This window comes from Nerophis ophidion, linkage group LG04 (genome assembly GCF_033978795.1).
Source record: "Nerophis ophidion isolate RoL-2023_Sa linkage group LG04, RoL_Noph_v1.0, whole genome shotgun sequence".
NCBI classification, from domain to species: Eukaryota; Metazoa; Chordata; class Actinopteri; order Syngnathiformes; family Syngnathidae; genus Nerophis; species Nerophis ophidion.
The window spans coordinates 46471762-46490510 of NC_084614.1; the positions used below are offsets into that span (position 1 = coordinate 46471762).

The window sequence follows — 18749 nt, forward strand, 5'->3', positions numbered from 1 at the left end:
TGGAACACATAACATTTTATTTTTCCATAGTTCAAAGTACTTTACATTAATTTTTAAATTGTGTTTATTAAATATGTAATTTTATCAATCTGCAGCCCACATTAATTAATTAAAAAAAAAACATTTCATTTTATCATGCATTTATACATTGTATTTTGATTACACCCGGAAAGGGACACACGGTAGAAAGTGGATGGATAGATGCACCGATTGAATGGAATGGCTTGTCTTATACAAACATAATCAGCATGGTAGTTATGAACATTGTACACAATGCAGGGGTGAAGAGCCACAGCTGTGATAAATGTAGCAAATCATTTGCAAGGAAGGACATGCTGAAAGAGCACCTAAGAGTCCATGACGACATCCGAGACTTCCTGTGTGCAGAATGTGGGAAAGGTCAGCTTCTTTATTTTCATCATCAACCATTGATATTTGTTTGGCTTGAAAGGACTTGCTGCTGTTCTTTGTGCAGGCATGAAGACCAAGCATGCTCTGAGGCACCACATGAAGCTCCATAAGGGCATCAAAGAGTACGAGTGCAAGGAATGTAACCGCAAGTTTGCCCAGAAGGTCAACATGCTTAAACACTTGAAAAGACATACGGGTGAGTTATTTCATAATGCTTTTTATGTCCAAATGTGCACTGTGTTAAATAATGTTTGCCTTGTGGATTCCCTGCAGGTATGAAGGACTTCATGTGTGAGCTGTGTGGAAAAACTTTCAGTGAAAGAACCACTCTGGAGACGCACAAGCTCATCCATACTGGCAAGTGTCTGCTCTTATGTGATATAAAACTGCTCATTGCCTCGGGTAGTGACACATGACGGCTGTTTTTTTGGGGGTTTTTTTCAAAAAAAGATAGACGCCAAGTGACTCTGCAGCCTAGTTGACAGAGCGTATGTCCACACCTGAATCAGGTGTTAACGTGGGGAACCTTCGTTAACAGAAACGTAGGTTTTCCTCCTGAAACAAAGGCAAATAAGTGGATTTTTTTTTTTTTAACCGTGGCTTGCTTGTTTGTGTGTGGGTAAAAGTGTCACAAGAAATGTGCAACATTGTCCTTTGTTTGTAAACTTTATTTAAAAACAGAAGATGAAGTTTTTGACTTATAGGTGTTGGTTCCATTGTCGTGCGGCGATATAAGGACATATGCGCACCCTGTAACCTACATGGGTGATGATTAGCGGTGTTTTTGATACAACTTTTTCCACTTCCGATATGATACCAGTATCAGAGCTCCGTGCGATAGTGATATTAACATGATACAATATCATACTTGCCAACCCTCCCGATTTTCCCGGGAGATTCCCGAATTTCAGTGCCCCTCCCGAAAATCTCCCGGGGCAACCATTCTCCCGATTTCCACCCAGGCAACAATATTGGGGGCGTACCTAAAAGGCACTGCATTTGCATGCCGGCCCAAACACATAATATTCACGGCTTTTCACACACACAAGTGAATGCAATGCATACTTGATCAACAGCCATACAGGTAACACTGAGGGTGGCCATATAAACAACTTTAACACTGTTACAAATATGCGCCACACTGCGAACCCACACCAAACAAGCATGACAAACACATTTCGTGAGAACATCCGCACCGTAACACAACATAAACACAACAGAACAAATACCCAGAACCCCTTGCAGCACTAACTCTTGCGGGACGCTACAATATACACCCCCGCAACCCCCTCCCAATCCCGCCCACCTCAACCCCCACCTCCCATCTCCTGAATACGGAGGTCTCAAGGTTGGCAAGTATGTACAATGTAAGCAGGAATCATACGTACGGTTATTATTTTGTAGTATGGAATATTAATAAAACGTTTAATCAATGGAAATTATTCAAACCGAGAACAATGCGTGGTATAAAAAACACTAACCTATTCATTATTACCTGTCTGGAATAGACTTAGGAAGTGGAGTGGCAATTTTTAATTTTTTGGTGACACCTATTGGCCACAATAGTTCATTAAGTGAAGCTGATTACACAGTAAGTTGAATGATGCGAACACGTTTGTTACTGTATACTTTCTAATGTGCTTCTGTTTTGGAGACTTTTTATGTGTAAGTAATATACAACTGTAATTATTTGACACTTGCTTGTATTGATAAATGTGCAGTTTTAGACTGCAATACTGTTCAATTAAGGACAGTTATTACGTATGTCTAATAGGGTTGTGAAAGATAAACCGATTTGACCAGATATCCGGTTTGACAAGTAAAATATTCGACTGTGTCAGTCGCAGCCATCTCATCCAATAAGAATTTGCTGTGAATCTTATAGGGGAACATTATCACAATTTCAGAAGGGTTAAAACCAATAAAAATCAGTTCCCAGTGGTTTATTTTATTTTTTGAATTTTTTTTTCAAAATTTTACCCATCCCGGAATATCCCTAAAAAAAGCTTTAAAGTGCCTGATTTTCGTAATTTCTGAAGCCATCGTCCATTTTCCTTTGACGTCATCCAGTGATGCCAATACGGATAGCTCAGCAAGATATAGCGACATTTGCCCGGCTTTAGACTCAGATTTCAGCGGCTTAAGCGATTCAACAGATAACGCATGTATTGAAACGGATGGTTGGAGTATGGAGGCAGATAGCGAAAATGAAGAAGAAACTGTAGCCATTGAGTGAATATTTATTGACGCTATTCAGCCATGTTTGCCTTAGCATCGCTGGTAAAATGTGCAGACCAACGATCAGAAGTTTCGCATCTTGTGACACTGGATCAACTTAAATCCATCGATTGGTAAGTGTTGGTTTGGCATTAAATGTGGGTGGAGGGAAACGCTGGTTGTAAATATAGTTTCAAATGTACATACAGCTAGCCTAAATAGCATGTTAGCATCGATTAGCTGGCAGTCATGCCGCGACCAAATATGTCTGAATAGCACATAAGTCAACAACATCAACAAAACTCACCTTTGTGATTTAGTTGACTTTATCGTTGCAAATGCATCTGCAGGTTATCCATACATCTCTGTGCCATGTCTGCCTTAGCATCCCCGGTAAAATGTGCAGACAATCCGGCACATTCAATGGGGGTCTGGCGGCAGATTTCTTTGACTTTATCGTTGGAAATGCATCTGCTTTGAGTGTCGCAAGATATCCACACAATCTTGCCATCTCTGTAGTAGCATAGCTTTTGTCGGTAAAGTGTGCGGAACAAACGACTGACCATTTTGTCTGCTTTCCCCACACCCTCGTATTTTGAACAAATTTCGTCCAATTTCTTGCCACTTTCGCATCTTTAGGCCAGTGGTGCGACTTGAATCCCTCCCTGTTAGTGTTGTTACACCCTCCGACAACACACCGACGAGGCATGATGTCTCCAAGGTTCCAGAAAATAGTCGAAAAAAACGAAACTAACAGAGCTGAGACACGGTGTTTGTAATGGGTTTGAGAAAATGGCGGCTTTATTACCTAGGTGACGTCACGTTCTGACGTCATCGCTCTGAGAGCTATAAATAGAAAGGCGTTTAATTCACAAAAAATTACCCCATTCAGAGTTCGGAAATCGGTTCCAAAAAAATATATGGTCTTTTTTCTGCAACATCAAGTTATATATTGACGCTTACATAGGTCTGGTGATAATGTTCCCCTTTAAAGGAGACATATGTAGGAATCCGGCCAAAAAGAGTACCGCAATCACGGTCAAAATTCTGTATTCCCCTCCCTCTCTCCCTGACTGGGGTTGCCAGATGCGCAGCCGAATCCAGCTCGATCGACTGGGGTACTCCAAGGAACTTCAAAATAAGTAGAGCATGCTTAGCACCTTAATGTACGCCCAAAACTAAAGAGGACACATTTTATCAATCAATCATTCAATCAGTTTATTTATATAGCCCTTAAATACAAGTGTCTCAAAGGGCTGCACAAGCCACAAGCCTGAGATCCCACATCAGGGCAAGAAAAAACTCAACCCAATGGGATACAATGAGAAAAACTATTTTACCAAGGTATGCCTATAGGCTATTGTTTCAAACGTTTCAGATTGCCTTATTACTTGGTACATGTAGTCCACGATATGCAATCACAAATGAGGAATTATTTTATCATGTGATTTGGCTGTCTTCATACGTAACATACGTATATGACAGCCGTGCTAATGTTGGAAACCATTTCCTCAGCATATCAGCATATTGAGAACAAAATAGGCACTGACACTACACATATCCACATAGGCTTTATTTGTCGAGAATATGTTTTGCTCTGTCAGTTCGATGACACATTGACATGGAGGCTAACGGGCAAACATTTCCCGTTAGCCTATATGTTGATGTGTCATTGACCGACCTAGCATGCTAAGCATTGGTTGCACGAACATACTAGCTTTGTTAGACAAGATCATAGACTGTAGTGGACAATATAGTTTAAATACGGAATGTCCATTTCCATTAACCAGCATTACAAGTTATAAGAAAACGTAAATGCCTGACTTACCTATCAAGAAGGAAATTGGCAAGTTTGGCATCAGGTGAAAAAATCTTCTCCACATTCAATCATCTCCATCTATCAAAGTCATCCCTGATACTAATCCTCGTTTTATTCCTTGCTTTGTCAGGAATACGTTGACAATCGTAACGAGGCTTTTAGATTTATTAAGGTCTGACAAATTTAGTAACTTTACCAGTGGCAGTATTCAGACAAAAATAGTGGTGCGTAATTTGCAACCTGGATGTAACACACTCACGGACTTTCTAATTGGTCAAAAGGTGGACGGCGGGGCATCGAAATAAAAACAATAACAAGATTTCGAGTCTGTAAATCAAATTTTGAAATGACCATACCCCGGCTGAACTACTATTATCAGTTATAAATATTCAAAAATAACATGATTTATTAACGCCACTGGGCAGCATGGTGGCAGAGGGGTTAGTGCACCTGCCTCACAATACGAAGGTCCTGAGCATTTTTGGGTTCAATCCCAGGCTCGGGATCTTTGTGTGGAGTTTGCATGTTCTCCCCATGACTGTGTGGGTTCCCTCCGCGTACTCCGGCTTCCTCCCACCTCCAAAAACATGCACCTGGGGATAGGTTGAATGGCAACACTAAATTGGCCCTAGTGTGTGAATGTGAGTGGGAATATTGTCTGTCTATCTGTGTTGGCCCTGCAATGAGGTGGAGACTTGTCCAGGGTGTATACCGCCTTCCGCCCGATTGAAGCTGAGATAGGCACCAGCGCCCCCCGCAACCCCAAAGGGAATAAGCGGTAGAAAATGGATGGATGGATTAACGCCACTGATATGTCAAATGCCTTTTGACATATCAGTGCCATTTAATGATGACTTAACATGAAATTCTTACATATGGCTCCTAAGATTAATCGAGTGTGAAATTATAGACCGGATATTGCGCAACACTAGAAATAAGGTGACCTTTTTTTTTCTTTAGTACCACATGAGAACTAACTCTGCCTGCAAAAGATTCACACACTTGCTATGTTAGCTTAAGTGACTGAAGACAAGAATGGACAGGGTTTTTCTTATATTGCCAAGATACCTGTGGCGGTGGAGGCGTGACTAAGGGTGTGGTGAATATGACATCATCTTATTTACATGACACATATTTTTATGGGATGAGGGATTTTTGGAGGTAATCCTCCTTTTTCATTGTCTTATTTACTCTCTGTAAAGCACCAGTTCCATTGGCTGTAAAACAGGCCCAGAGCATAATACTTCCACCACCATGTTTGACGGTAGATATGGTGTTTATGGGTTTAAAGGCTTTACCTTTTCTCCTCCAAACATATTGTTGGGTATTGTAGCCCAACAGCTCAATTTTTATTTCATCTGACCACAGAACTTTCCACCAAAAGGTCTTATCTTTGTCCATGTGACGTCAGCTGAAACTAAAATTTTGCTGTTTGGCCACAATACCCAGCAATATGTTTGGATGAGAAAAGGTGAGGCCTTTAATCCCAAGAACATCATCCTACCATCAAGCATGGTGGTGGTAGTATTATGCATTGGACTTGCTTCGCTGTCAATGGAACTGGTGCTTTACAGAGAGTATATGGGACAATGAAAAAGGAGGATTACCTCCAAATTCTTCAGGACAACCTAAAATCATCAACCCAAAGGTTGGGTCTTGGGCGCAGTTGGGTGTTCCAACAGGACAATGACCCCAAACACATGTCAAAAGTGGTAAAGGAATGGCTAGAATTAAGGTTTTCGAATGGCCTTCCCAAAGTCCTGACTTAAGCGTTATATATATATATATATATAGAGAGAGAGAGAGAGAGAGAGAGAGAGAGAGAGAGAGAGAGAGAGAGAGAGAGAGAGAGAGAGAGAGAGAGAGAGAGAGAGAGAGAGAGAGAGAGAGAGAGAGAGAGAGAGAGAGAGAGAGAGAGAGAGAATAGAGTAGAATTGTGTTATATTAACCAAAACATATTTAAAACAAAAATCAGTGTCTTCTTGTCCTAATTCCACTATTTGCTTGGTCCTGCAGTGGGGAAGACCTGGACGTGTGCCACCTGCGATAAGAAGTATTTGACAGAGTACATGCTGCAGAAGCACGTGCACCTGACTCATGAGAAGGTGGAGGCCCAGTCGTGTCACCTGTGCGGCACCAAGGTGTCCACGCGGGCCTCCATGAATCGTCACCTGCGACGCAAACACCCCGAGGTGAGCCCTGCAGTTGATTGATTTGATTACGCAATGAGACACTAGTCTGTTTTTCACATTTCAAGGTGGTGCCTGTGAGAATTGATGACTTTGATGATCTTCAAGAATGCCAGACGATCAACGACTCGTCCATCAGCATTGTGCAGGTTAGTTTGGTTGACGTTGCTTGTTGTGTTATCAATTATAAAGTTAGCAAACAAAGATTAAATCATTCTGTGAAAGACGAACCCCTCCCAGCATGGGTTCCTGTAATGATCAAATGTCTACTTTAGCTGGAAAAAGACAGTGCGTCTCAGGAAAGACCCAGCCGACCGACCCGCACGGCCAAGAAGAAGCCTAGAGTTGTGAGCGAGCCGGAACTTTCGGGATCAGACGACTACACCGATTTTACAGATTCCAGACAAGAGCCACTGCCGGAATTCAACACAGTGGTCATTGGTGAGGAGATGGAGACCAGCTCTGCAGTGCAGAGTATCCAGCAGGTACATTTGCAGCTTTTAATATCATTTTCTACCGTTCTCCCTTCGTGTACAAACTTTTTTGACTAAATATGTTGCAACCCATCAAGCCTTGTGCACTCACACTTGTTTTTTTGTCAGTCATTTGTTCTGGAAGGCCATTTCAAGAGTTCTTTCCTACATTGTTAATTTTTCATGCATTTATCTTGTACTCTACATGTAGTGTGGGGTAAATAATACCTCAGTGCGTATATGGCATACTCACTAGCAGTATCGACACTGCACTAATGCTGTTAGTGTTCCATAATTGATCATCTGCCATATGCTGGATTAAGAAAGTCCGTAGATTTGACCTGCAAATAAAATTGATTGTTTGTTTCTTTATTAAGATCACCATTAGCTCCTGGAATAGTAGTTACTGTTCATCCTGGGGCCTAAAATTTGAATCTACAACATATTCATACATGGCATTAATACCACATTCAAAATAAAACAAAAGCTCCACATAAATTACCGGTACATACAATACCGTATTTTTCGGATTATAAATCGCTCCGTAGTATACGTCACACCGGCCGAAAATGCATAATGAATAAGGAAAAAAACATATATACGTCGCACTGGAGTATAAATTGCATTTTGGGGGGAAATTTATTTGATAAAATCCAACACCAAAAATAGACATTTAAAAGGCAATTTAAAATAAATAAAGAATAGTGAACAACAGGCTGAATAAGTGTACGTTATATGACGCGTATATAACCAACTGAGAAGGTGCCTGGTATGTTAACGTAACATATTATGGTAAGAGTCATTCAAACAACTATAACATATAGAACATGCTATACTTTTACCAAACAATCTGTCACTCCTAATCGATAAATCCCATGAAATCGTCTTCCTCGATGTCGCTTCTAAACAACTCTGCCAACTCCGAAGAGTATGCGCCGCTTCCTCTTGTTGTTTTCTGCTGCATATTTCACTACGTCCAGCTTGTAATCTGCAGTACATGATTTCCTTTTCGGTGCCATTTTTGTTCAGCCCTTCTCAGTTTTTACAAGTTACCGCCAACGTTGCAATGATCCATTTTAATAGCTACGGCAGTAGCATATAGCAGTTAGCATCCCATGACCCACAATGTACTTCTGCCGTGACCCTCCCCTGCCGAATTCTTATTGGTTGACGTGTGTGTGACGATTGCTGACATTTTCTTCATCTCTTCCGCAAATGAGATACATAATATGATTTAATATTTTACGGTAATGTGTTAATAATTTCACACATAAGTCGCTCCGGAGTATATGTTGCACTATGAAAAAACTGCGATTTATAATCCGAAAAATATGGTAGTTGTGCTAACCAATTACACAATAGCCATTAAAGTACGATTGTTGGCAAAATAAGTCCAAGCTACAACAAAAAGGGTCAGCTTATTTGCATGCTTATTTGTTAATTGATTAAAAAGGGGGTTGGGGAGGGAGTAACATTGTGTACGTTTTCATCTTTTACAAAAAATTAATAAATGAATTCCCAAACTCATATATTTAGCAAAGCTATGTTTTTTTTTTGTTTTGGATTGTTTTTTAGTTGTTTTTTTTGTGTGTGTTTTTTTTTATCAGTAGCTGTCCAGAAAGGAACATGAAACGTGCAACTCCGGTCACTAAGCCAAATAGTTGAGGTGCTAAAAAAATCTATTCACATCCAAATCACGTTTTTTATTCATTCAGATTCAACATCGATTCATCATTTTTGAGAATTAATTAAAAAAATAAAAGTGTCTTTTTTTTGTGTGCAAATTAGTGTTTTGGTTTTTTTAGATATGTTAAAAAATGTAACAACTATTATTGAGATTAGTATTATATTATTGACACTGTTACTTTTATAAATTTTGGGGTTTTGCTTTTTTTAGCATTCCATTTAATAATTATTGTATTTGTATGTCTTCTCAACTGCTTTAGAAATTAAGTATTGTAAAGCGGGGATTGGGTTAGAGTTGTTTTCTTTAAATGGGTTGATTACATTGTGTAATTTTTGGAAATACATTTTTTTAACTTTTGTAACCTGTAATATTTAACCTGTAGCCTCTTTTGAAAAGGTTTTATTATAATTTATATACCAAATAATATATAATAAGAATTGTGTTGAATCAAAAATTTAGCTCAGAACAGCTCAGGCATTGGCTAATCTGTTTCTACCAATTGATTTTGACGGCCAAGTGTTTATCAAACACATAAATAAAAATATACCTTTTCTATTCCAATATCTTTCTTCTGGCCATCCCACTCATGTCTTTTAAAGGTGGATGCTCCTCAGGTCTGCCACCACTGTTAGCCTGGATAACATCTGTTTTCTTCCATGAACTGTCAGCATTTCATGCTGCTGTTTTTGGGGTTTATTTGTGTTTTTGGCCTTCGTAGCATTTTTGTTTTGTATTTGTTTTCAACCCTTTGGGTTATGGTTTGATTTAAACACCTAATGTGATCGAAAGGACAAAAAAGGCCTAATAGCTTAAAATGGGTATCAAAATTATTTTTTGAAATATATATTTTACTTTTTTCACACAACTTTGTTTTTCATAATTTTGACCCATTAAATTTCCATTTATTCAAAAACACATTTTAGGAGGCAGAAAACACATTGGTAACACTTTATAACAAGTGCCTGGTACACACAATTAATAATTGATAAAGCATTAGTAAATACTGAATACAACATTTAAAGAGCATATTTCCCATATGGATACTCATCATTATGCAGTTCATTAACATAGTTATAAATATAACTAATAGCACAGTCAGTCTGTTAACTATATGTGTAAGTACATGCATGTATAAATGAGATTATTAAGTCTTATGTACATACACTTTATAAATGATCTAATAAACTTGGTTTGTCAAACTCAATTTAATTGAGAGCCACTCTGCAATTAGTGTGGGCCTCAGAGGGTCACTTGAATATATAATCACCTCAAGTTATTATTACACAATTGCCTACATATTTATTATTTATACTTACGTAGAAATTGATGGGAGGGCTTCACGGTGGCAGAGGGGTTAGTGCATCTGCCTCACAATACGAAGTTCCTGTAGTCCTGGGTTCAAATCCAGGCTCGGGATCTTTCTGTGTGGAGTTTGCATGTTCTCCCCGTGAATGCGTGGGTTCCCTCCGGGTACTCCGGCTTCCTCCCACTTCCAAAGACATGCACCTGGGGATAGGTTGATTGGCAACATTAAATTGGCCCTAATGTGTGAATGTGAGTGTGAATGTTGTCTGTCTATCTGTGTTGGCCCTGCGATGAGGTGGCGACTTGTCCAGGGTGTACCCTGCCTTCCGCCCGATTGTAGCTGGGATAGGCGCCAGCGCCCCCCGTGACCCCGAAAGGGAATAAGCGGTAGAAAATGGATGGATGGATGGATAGAAATTGATGGGTAACTTGCTTTTGAAATCATAAGTCAGGGTGACAAGCAGATTCTTAAGACATTTTATTTTTACAGAAAATGTTTGGTGTGTATATATATGTTAAAAGTTCTTTGCATGATCAGATGGTATCAAGGTTAATGCAATTGTATGCAGTAATTGCATTTTTTCAGTCAAAATAGAAAGACCCAATATACATTTAGTAAGAAAGATGAAGTGTTTTTTTGGCGCACATGATTACCAGGCTGTTTGTGGGCCATATAAAACGATGTAATGGGCCAGAGCTGGCCCACCGGGCCTTGAGTTTGAGACCAGTTTCATAAATCATTGACAATATAATGTAGATATGCAATCGTTAGGCATTTTATAGACAATGTTATTAAAACAGCAATAAGTAAAACATTCATAAGCGTTAATAAACCGCATACTAGTAATCATTAATGTCAGAAATATGCTTAATAAATTATGAATTCATTATTTGCTAATGCTTAATGAATGCTTAATAGTGTGTACTTATTATAAGGCGTCACACATGAAATACGTAATTTTGAATATACAGTAATAAATCCCGTTAAAAAGCACTCCGTGGTAAGGCAAGACAACCGCCCGGAGTTTCTTAAGGCTCTGGATGCTGTGGGGCTGTCTTGGTTGACAAAACTCTGCAGCATGGCGTGGACATCGGGGGCGGCAAGTCTGGATTGGCAGACTGGGTTGGTGGTTCCTCTCTTTAAGAAGGGGGACCGGAGGGTGTGTTCCAACTATCGTGAGATCACACTCCTCAGCCTTTCCGGTAAGGTTTATTCAGATGTACTGGAGAGGAGGCTACACCGGGTAGTCGAACCTCGGATTCAGGAGGAACAGTGTGGTTTTTGTCCTGGTCGTGGAACTGTGGACCAGCTCTATACTCTCGGCAGGGTCCTTGAGGGTGCATGGGAGTTTGCCCAAGCAGTCTACATGTGCTTTGTGGACTTGGAGAAGGCATTGGACCGTGTACCCCGGGAAGTCCTGTGGGGAGAGCTCAGAGACTATGGGGTATCAGACTGTCTGATTGTGGTGGTTCGCTCCCTGTACGATCAGTGTCAGAGCTTGGTCCGCATTGCCGGCAGTAAGTTGGACACATTTCCAGTGAGGGTTAGACTCCGCCAAGGCTCTCCTTAGTCACCGATTCTGTTCATAACTTTTATGGACAGAATTTTTAGGCGCAGTCAAGGCGTTGAGGGATTACGGTTTGGTGGCTGCAGGATTAGGTGTCTGCTTTTTGCAGATGATGGGGTCCTGATGGCTTCATCTGTCCAGAATCTTCAGCGCTCACTGGATCGGTTCGCAGCCGAGTGTGAAGCGACCGGAATGAGAATCAGCACCTCCAAGTCTGAGTCAATGGTTCTCTCCCGGAAAAGGGTGGAGTACCATCTCCGGTTTGGAGAGGAGACCCTGCCCCAAGTGGAGGAGTTCAAGTACCTAGGAGTCTTGTTCACGAGTGAGGGAACAGTGGATCGTGAGATCGACAGGTGGATTGGTTCGGCGTCTTGAGTAATGTGGACGCTGTATCAATCCGTAGTGGTGAAGAAGCAGCTGAGCCGGAAGGCAAAGCTCTCAATTTACTGGTCGATCTACGTTACCATCCTCACCTATGGTCATGAGCTTTTGGTCATGACCTAAAGGACATGATCACGGATACAAGCGGTCGAAATTAGTTTCCTCCGCCGGTTGGTGGGTCCCTTAGAGATAGGGTGACAAGCTCTGCCATCCGGGGTGAGCTCAAAGTAAAGCCGCTGCTCCTCCACATCGAGAGGAGCCAGATGAGGTGGTTCGGGCATTTTGTCAGTATCCCACCCGAGCGCCTCCCTTGGGAGTTGTTTAGGGCATGTCCAACCGGTAGGAGGCCACGGGGAAGAGACCCAGGATACATTGGGAAGACTATGTCTCCCGGCTGGCCTGGTAACGCCTCGGCATCCCCCGGGAAGAGCTGGATAAAGTGGCTGGGGAGAGGAAAGTCTGGGCTTCCCTGCTTAGGCTGCTGCCCCCGTGACCTGACCTCGGATAAGCAGAAGCAGATGGATGGATGAAGCAATAAATGTTGGAAGGCTGGGGATTAATAGATATACATCTAATTAGTCATGAATTTGTTTTTTGATATATTATTCCAATGTTTTGACAGTGTCAGGCTTACTTACTACACTGCTGGGCTCTTTGGACACACACAGTGTTTTTTCAAAATGAAGTCCTGCAATGAAACGAAGTAATGTTTAAATAAAAAAAAAAAGTTGTTCAAGAAAAACTATTCAATGTGGCCAAAAAAGAGCAAATAATTCCTAAAATGTGAAAAAAAGTCCCACATATAGTTGAAATGGTTTTAAGTTTGTGTGTTTTGGGTTTGGACTTTGCTTAGTATCTGCAGTCGAATGCAATTAAGCTTCTGGTAGAACGAGAGAATCTAGATACTCTGAAGATGAAGATGCATTTAACGTAAGCACTCTAAAACTAAGCACAGTAAGATTCATTTTAATTGTTGCTTTAATTGGTGTTTTCTTGTTGCCTCAGGTGGTGGTCCTGGCTGACCCCAATGCTCCGCCCACTTCTTCTCCCCACAGCTCGGTGAGTCTGAGCAACATCACGGTCACGCCCATCAACAGCACTCCTTCCGCTCAGTTCACCAGTCTGCAGCCTGTAACGGTCGGCCACCTGACGGCCAACGACCGACCGCTCTCACTGGACAACTCCATCCTCACCGTCACCTTCGACACGGTCAGCGGCTCGGCCTTGCTGCACAACAGGCCCGCCGACCTCGTCCCGGAAGCGGCGGTCACCCCGGGGGGCCCGTCAGCCCAGTCTGTGGCGCACTTCATCAACCTCGCCGCTCTTGTCAACCCCATGAGCCACCAGCTGGAGGCCCCGACGCTGGCCTGGAGACCCGTGTCGGCGGCAGACAGCGCCCGGGCTCCCCCTGGGGCGGAGGGGGTCCAGGGGGAGATCCACGAGACCCAGAGTCACGGTCCCGAGGTAGGCCGGCCCGGTCAGAGCCAAACACCCACAACACAGCCGCACAACGGTGCCGCCCAGCAGATGTTCAGCTACTCATGAGGAGTGGGTGTGCGGGTCGCCTCACACTCTTCATATGTAAATATGTCAATTTTAACAAAGTGTACATTTATCTTTTTCACCTGGACAGCCTTTTATCCCTTTCGTGTATTTTGTTTAATAACTTCATCCTGAAATTCACTCCTAATATCCCACGTTTTTGTTAAGGGTATACAAACATACTACTGAAGTACAATCAAACCTGTCAACAGCGACCACTTAAGGGAAACAACAAAAGTGGCCGCTATAAAGCACACAGGTTGTCATGGCGTTGAACATTATGTGATAAAACACTAAACAATTCATATTGAAGCAAGCTTACCCTAAAACAAGTTGACAAGTGATTAACAACTGACCTCTACGTGATTAACAACTGACCGATGCGTTTCCACTTCAGTCAACGTGTCAACTTCCGTCAGCTGACGCTTCGCAGCGAATATGAAAAGGCTTCTTTTTTTACAGAATGGCGTCACAATTTCAGACGGATAAGGTTAGAGCAGGACGGCTGGTGTTTCTTAACCATATTGGTGGCAATGGGGCCAGTAAAAAATAACTACACGTCTGTAATGCATTGTTAGAAAATATTAAAAAAATTTAAAATTTTAATCACGTTTACTTTAAGTTACGATTCAGAGACGATTCAAAATTTTCAAGAACTGATTTTTAAAAAGAGGGTTTTTAGACAAGTGTTTCTTAACCATATGCAACCAGTGAGTTTCAGTGATAGGGGTATCGGGGAAAAATGTTTTCACATCCATATCACGATTATTTTTCATTACGACTCTGAATTGATTCAAAATGTTCCAAAATCTTTTTTTTTAAGGCCAGTGTTTTTTGACTGTAAGACTGCTGCTATGCAGCTGGTGAGTCTTGGTGCTAAAAGTGCTTATAAAAATCAATTCAGATGCGATTATTTTTTTAAATTACAATTCTGAATCAATTCAAAATGTTCATGAATTGATGGAGGAAAAAATAGGCCTTTGATCGCTAAATACTTGCTTTAATATTGTTTGACAAGGTTTAAACCTCTTATAGTATATGTAGGTTAGATATCATTATTGAGTACCTCTAAGATTACAATATGATTGTTATTAGAGTTGGCCCCTCTTGTCTATACTGGAAACATTGGGCCCTGAGATCAAAAAGATTAAGAACACCTGTTTTCGGACATCCCTGCACTTACTCGTTTTGTGTACCGTATTTTTTGGAGTATAAGTCGCTCCGGAGTATAAGTCACACCTGCCGAAAATACATAATAAAGAAGGAAAAAAACATATATAAGTCGCACTGGAGTATAAGTCGCATTTTTGGGGGAAATTTATTTGATAAAACCCAACACCAAGAATAGACATTTGAAAGGCAATTTAAAATAAATAAAGAATAGTGAACAGGCTGAATAAGTGTACGTTATATGACGCATAAATAACCAACGGAGAAGGTACCTGGTATGTTAACGTAACATATTATGGTAAGAGTCATTCAAATAACTATAACATATAGAACATGCTATACGTTTACCAAACAATCTTTCACTCCTGATTGATAAATCCCATGAAATCTTATACGTCTAGTCTCTTACGTGAATGAGCTAAATAATAGTATTTGATATTTTACGGTAGGCTTCACGGTGGCAGAGGGGTTAGTGCGTCTGCCTCACAATACGAAGGTCCTGCAGTCCTGGGTTCAATCCCAGGCTCGGGATCTTTCTGTGTGGAGTTTGCATGTTCTCCCTGTGAATGCGTGGGTTCCCTCCGGGTACTCCGGCTTCCTCCCACTTCCAAAGACATGCACCTGGGGATAGGTTGATTGGCAACACTAAATTGTCCCTAGTGTGTGAATGTAAGTGTGAATGTTGTCTGTCTATCTGTGTTGGCCCCGCGATGAGGTGGCGACTTGTACAGGGTGTACCCCGCCTTGCGCCCGATTGTAGCTGAGATAGGCGCCAGCGACCCCGAAAGGGACAAGTGGTAGAAAATAGATGGATGAATGGGTAATCTAAGTCACAGCAGGGAATAAGCGGTAGAAAAATGGATAGATGGATATTTTACGGTAATGCGTTAATAATTTCACACAAAAGTCAAGCCTGAGTATAAGTCGCACCCCCGGCCAAACTATGATTAAAAACTGCGACTTATAGTCCGTAAAATACGGTATGTTCATACATACTGTAATCAACCAAGAGAATGGATTTTTAAACTATTTCAAAAAAGTTTTACTATAACATATAAACCAAGTAGTATATTGCAAGAATCTTGTTGAATCAATTTGGAATCAGCTCATCACCCCAAATGTCTGAATCGAACTGAATCATGAGTTGTAATAGTCACAGCCCAAGTTGGCGGCGCACTAGCATGCAGCAAATTCACATTGATTGATTGATTGATTGATTGATTGAAACTGGTATTTATTAGTAGATTGCACAGTACAGAATATATTCCGTACAATTGACCACTAAATGGTAACATCCGAATAAGTTTTTCAACTTGTTTAAGTCAGGGTCCACGTAAGTCAATTCATGGTAAACAAACACTTGGAATGTAGGGGTAAAAATCCATCTATCAACATCAATGTCATTTTTTTTTTTTTATTATTAGTGGCTGCTACACCAAGTAAAAAAACCATTTTTGGGGGATTCAGTGCCTCTACTATTCCATGCACATTCAACCAATGCCTGTGAATTATGCACAACTTTGCAACTTCCCCGCTCATTTTGTCCAGTCAGCGTCATTTTCACCAATCACATTGGTCTGCGCGGCGCTCAAACACTAATGTCGGCTGTCTAATCAAAACTGTTTGTCATTTTATGTAGACAAAGCAGAAACAACGATGTGTAACAATATATCCATCCATTTTCAGTTGTCATCCTTCCGCATACATCCGAATTACTTCTTGTTCTCTTCTACAGCGCTAACCCTTCTGGGTAATGTAGTACAAAAACATGTACTTTGTAGTTTCCCTGTATTCATATATGGATTTAAAATGTGTTTATCCAGGGTAAGACAATTTCAAACATTTTTATTTGCAATGCTGACCGAGCAATGAGGCAGCATTTACATGTTAGAGATGTTGATGTTTGATGATGATCTCTCACTGTATGTCATTAACCAACACAAATTTGCGCTACTAATCGCTCTCAACATGCAAGAGCAAATGTGTTAGAACATACATTTATTTTTAGAATATTTTTAAAGCGTAAAACAAACAGAGAATGTCTGCAACTTGTGCACAACAGAGTAGACAGCGGACAATAAGGAAGCCTTTGATAGTGTTTCTTTCTGGAATTATAATTATTTATTGCTATTTTTAGATATACACAATTGAAACAGTACAGTAGTTTGACAATAAACTCTGAATATGTGCTTCTACTGCCATCTAGTGTCTACTTTTGAAGTATGTGTGGTATAAAACATCAATACAATATTTGTTTTTCCATTTCTGTTGAAATCCTGTGGGTTTTTTTTTAGGTTGAGGTTCCAAGGAACTATTCAAACGTTGATAACAAATTACAAAAAGCACAGGGCGATTTAATCTTGATAAAAAGAAATAAGCTTGACAACATAGTTGTTGCCGCAACTTTCTGAAAAAGTGTATTTTGGCATTTTAGTTCAAAACAATCACAGAAAAAGCCTGCAAAATCTTGGAGGGACTCAGACAAGTGGCCGCTAACAGAGGTTTGATTGTACTTAAACAGGACTAGAACACACTACACACCTACTAGTACTTTTAAATATGAAAACAAAAAACGTGTTGAACTTTTTAATATTTACAATGTTTCTTTAACTATTTTCTGCCGGAAGTCATCTTTATTTTGTGTTCCTGTAAAAAGAGTATTGTGAGAAATGATAGCGACTTTATATAGCATTTTTTTTTATTATTAAGCTCTGAACTTTGAATAAAGGTTGGGCGTGTGAAGGCAGCCAGTCTGAACACTATCAGCAGTTTCATTCTTACTGGCTTCTTTTAAAAAAAAAAACATTTTAGTCCTGACTGGACTTCCTCCACTGCTTCAACCATCCATTGCAAATTGAGGAATTAGTCCAGAAAGACAGGGTTTTGGTTACCATGTGTGAGTTTCATAATGTTGCCATCTCCAAAATCTAATCACTTGTTTTGAACAAGTGATTAACGATTGACACTTCCTGAAGGTTTTATCAAAATCTGCTATTAACTTTTTGAGCTATGCAGGTTTCAGACCAAAACCATTATTGGACTAGATCAGACCTGGGCAAATTAATACCCATCCATCAATCCATTTTATACCGCTTGTCCCGTTCGGGCCTATCTCAGCTAAAATCAGGCAGAAGGCGGAGTATACCCTGGACAACTCACCTCCTCATTGCAGGGCCAAAATAATACCTGGGGGCCATTAAGTTTTTCAATCTGGCCTGCTGGACATTCCCCAATCATTTATTTAAATCTTTAAAATGGAAGCTGTAGCTGCCATTATGATGTGCAGTGATGTTCTCAAATTATTGTAATTCTTGAACTATACAAAGAATTTCAATGGTTGGAATGTTTTACATGATAAAGTAGTTACTATGGTAATCTAATTAGTTACTATGGTAATCTAATTAGTTACTATGGTAATCTAAATCAGCAGCACGGGGGTTGGTTAGTGCATGTGCCTCACAATACGAAAAGGTCCTGAGTACCGTATTTTTCGGATTATAAATCACAGTTTTTTTCATCGTTTGGCCGGGGTTGCGACGTATACTCCGGAGCGATTTATGTGTGAAATTAACACATTACCGTAAAATATCAAATAATATTATTTATCTCATTCGCGGAAGAGACGAAGATGTCAGCAATCGTCACACACGTCAACCAATAAGAATTCGGCGGGGGAGGGTCATGGCAGAAATGCATTGTGGGTCATGGGATGCTAACTGCTATATGCTACTGCCGTAGCTATTAAAATGGATAATTTCATCGTTGGCGGTAATTTATAAAAACTGAGCAGGGCTGAACGAAAATGGCACTGAAAAGGAAATCATGTACCGCAGATTACAAGCTGGACGTAGTGAAATATGCAGCAGAAAACGACAAGAGGAAGCGGCGCATACCTTTGGAGTTGGCAGAGTTGTTTAGAAGCGACATTGAGGAAGAAGATTTCATGGGATTTATCGATTATGAGTGACAGATTGTTTGGTAAACTTA

General features: G+C 40.5%; 1 protein-coding gene across 1 annotated transcript in view; it reads left to right on the top strand.

The window, feature by feature from the left end:
• prdm15 (PR domain containing 15) overlaps positions 1-17527 on the top strand; it is a 69281-nt gene extending 51754 nt beyond the window's left edge. Inside the window, exons 18-24 of the mRNA XM_061898188.1 lie at positions 280-399; positions 476-607; positions 685-768; positions 6464-6639; positions 6705-6785; positions 6912-7121; positions 13056-17527. Coding sequence (XP_061754172.1) covers positions 280-399; positions 476-607; positions 685-768; positions 6464-6639; positions 6705-6785; positions 6912-7121; positions 13056-13595 — 1343 coding nt within the window. The 3' untranslated portion in view covers positions 13596-17527. The remainder of the gene's footprint in view (positions 1-279; positions 400-475; positions 608-684; positions 769-6463; positions 6640-6704; positions 6786-6911; positions 7122-13055) is intronic.
• The last annotated feature ends 1222 nt before the right edge of the window (positions 17528-18749 follow it).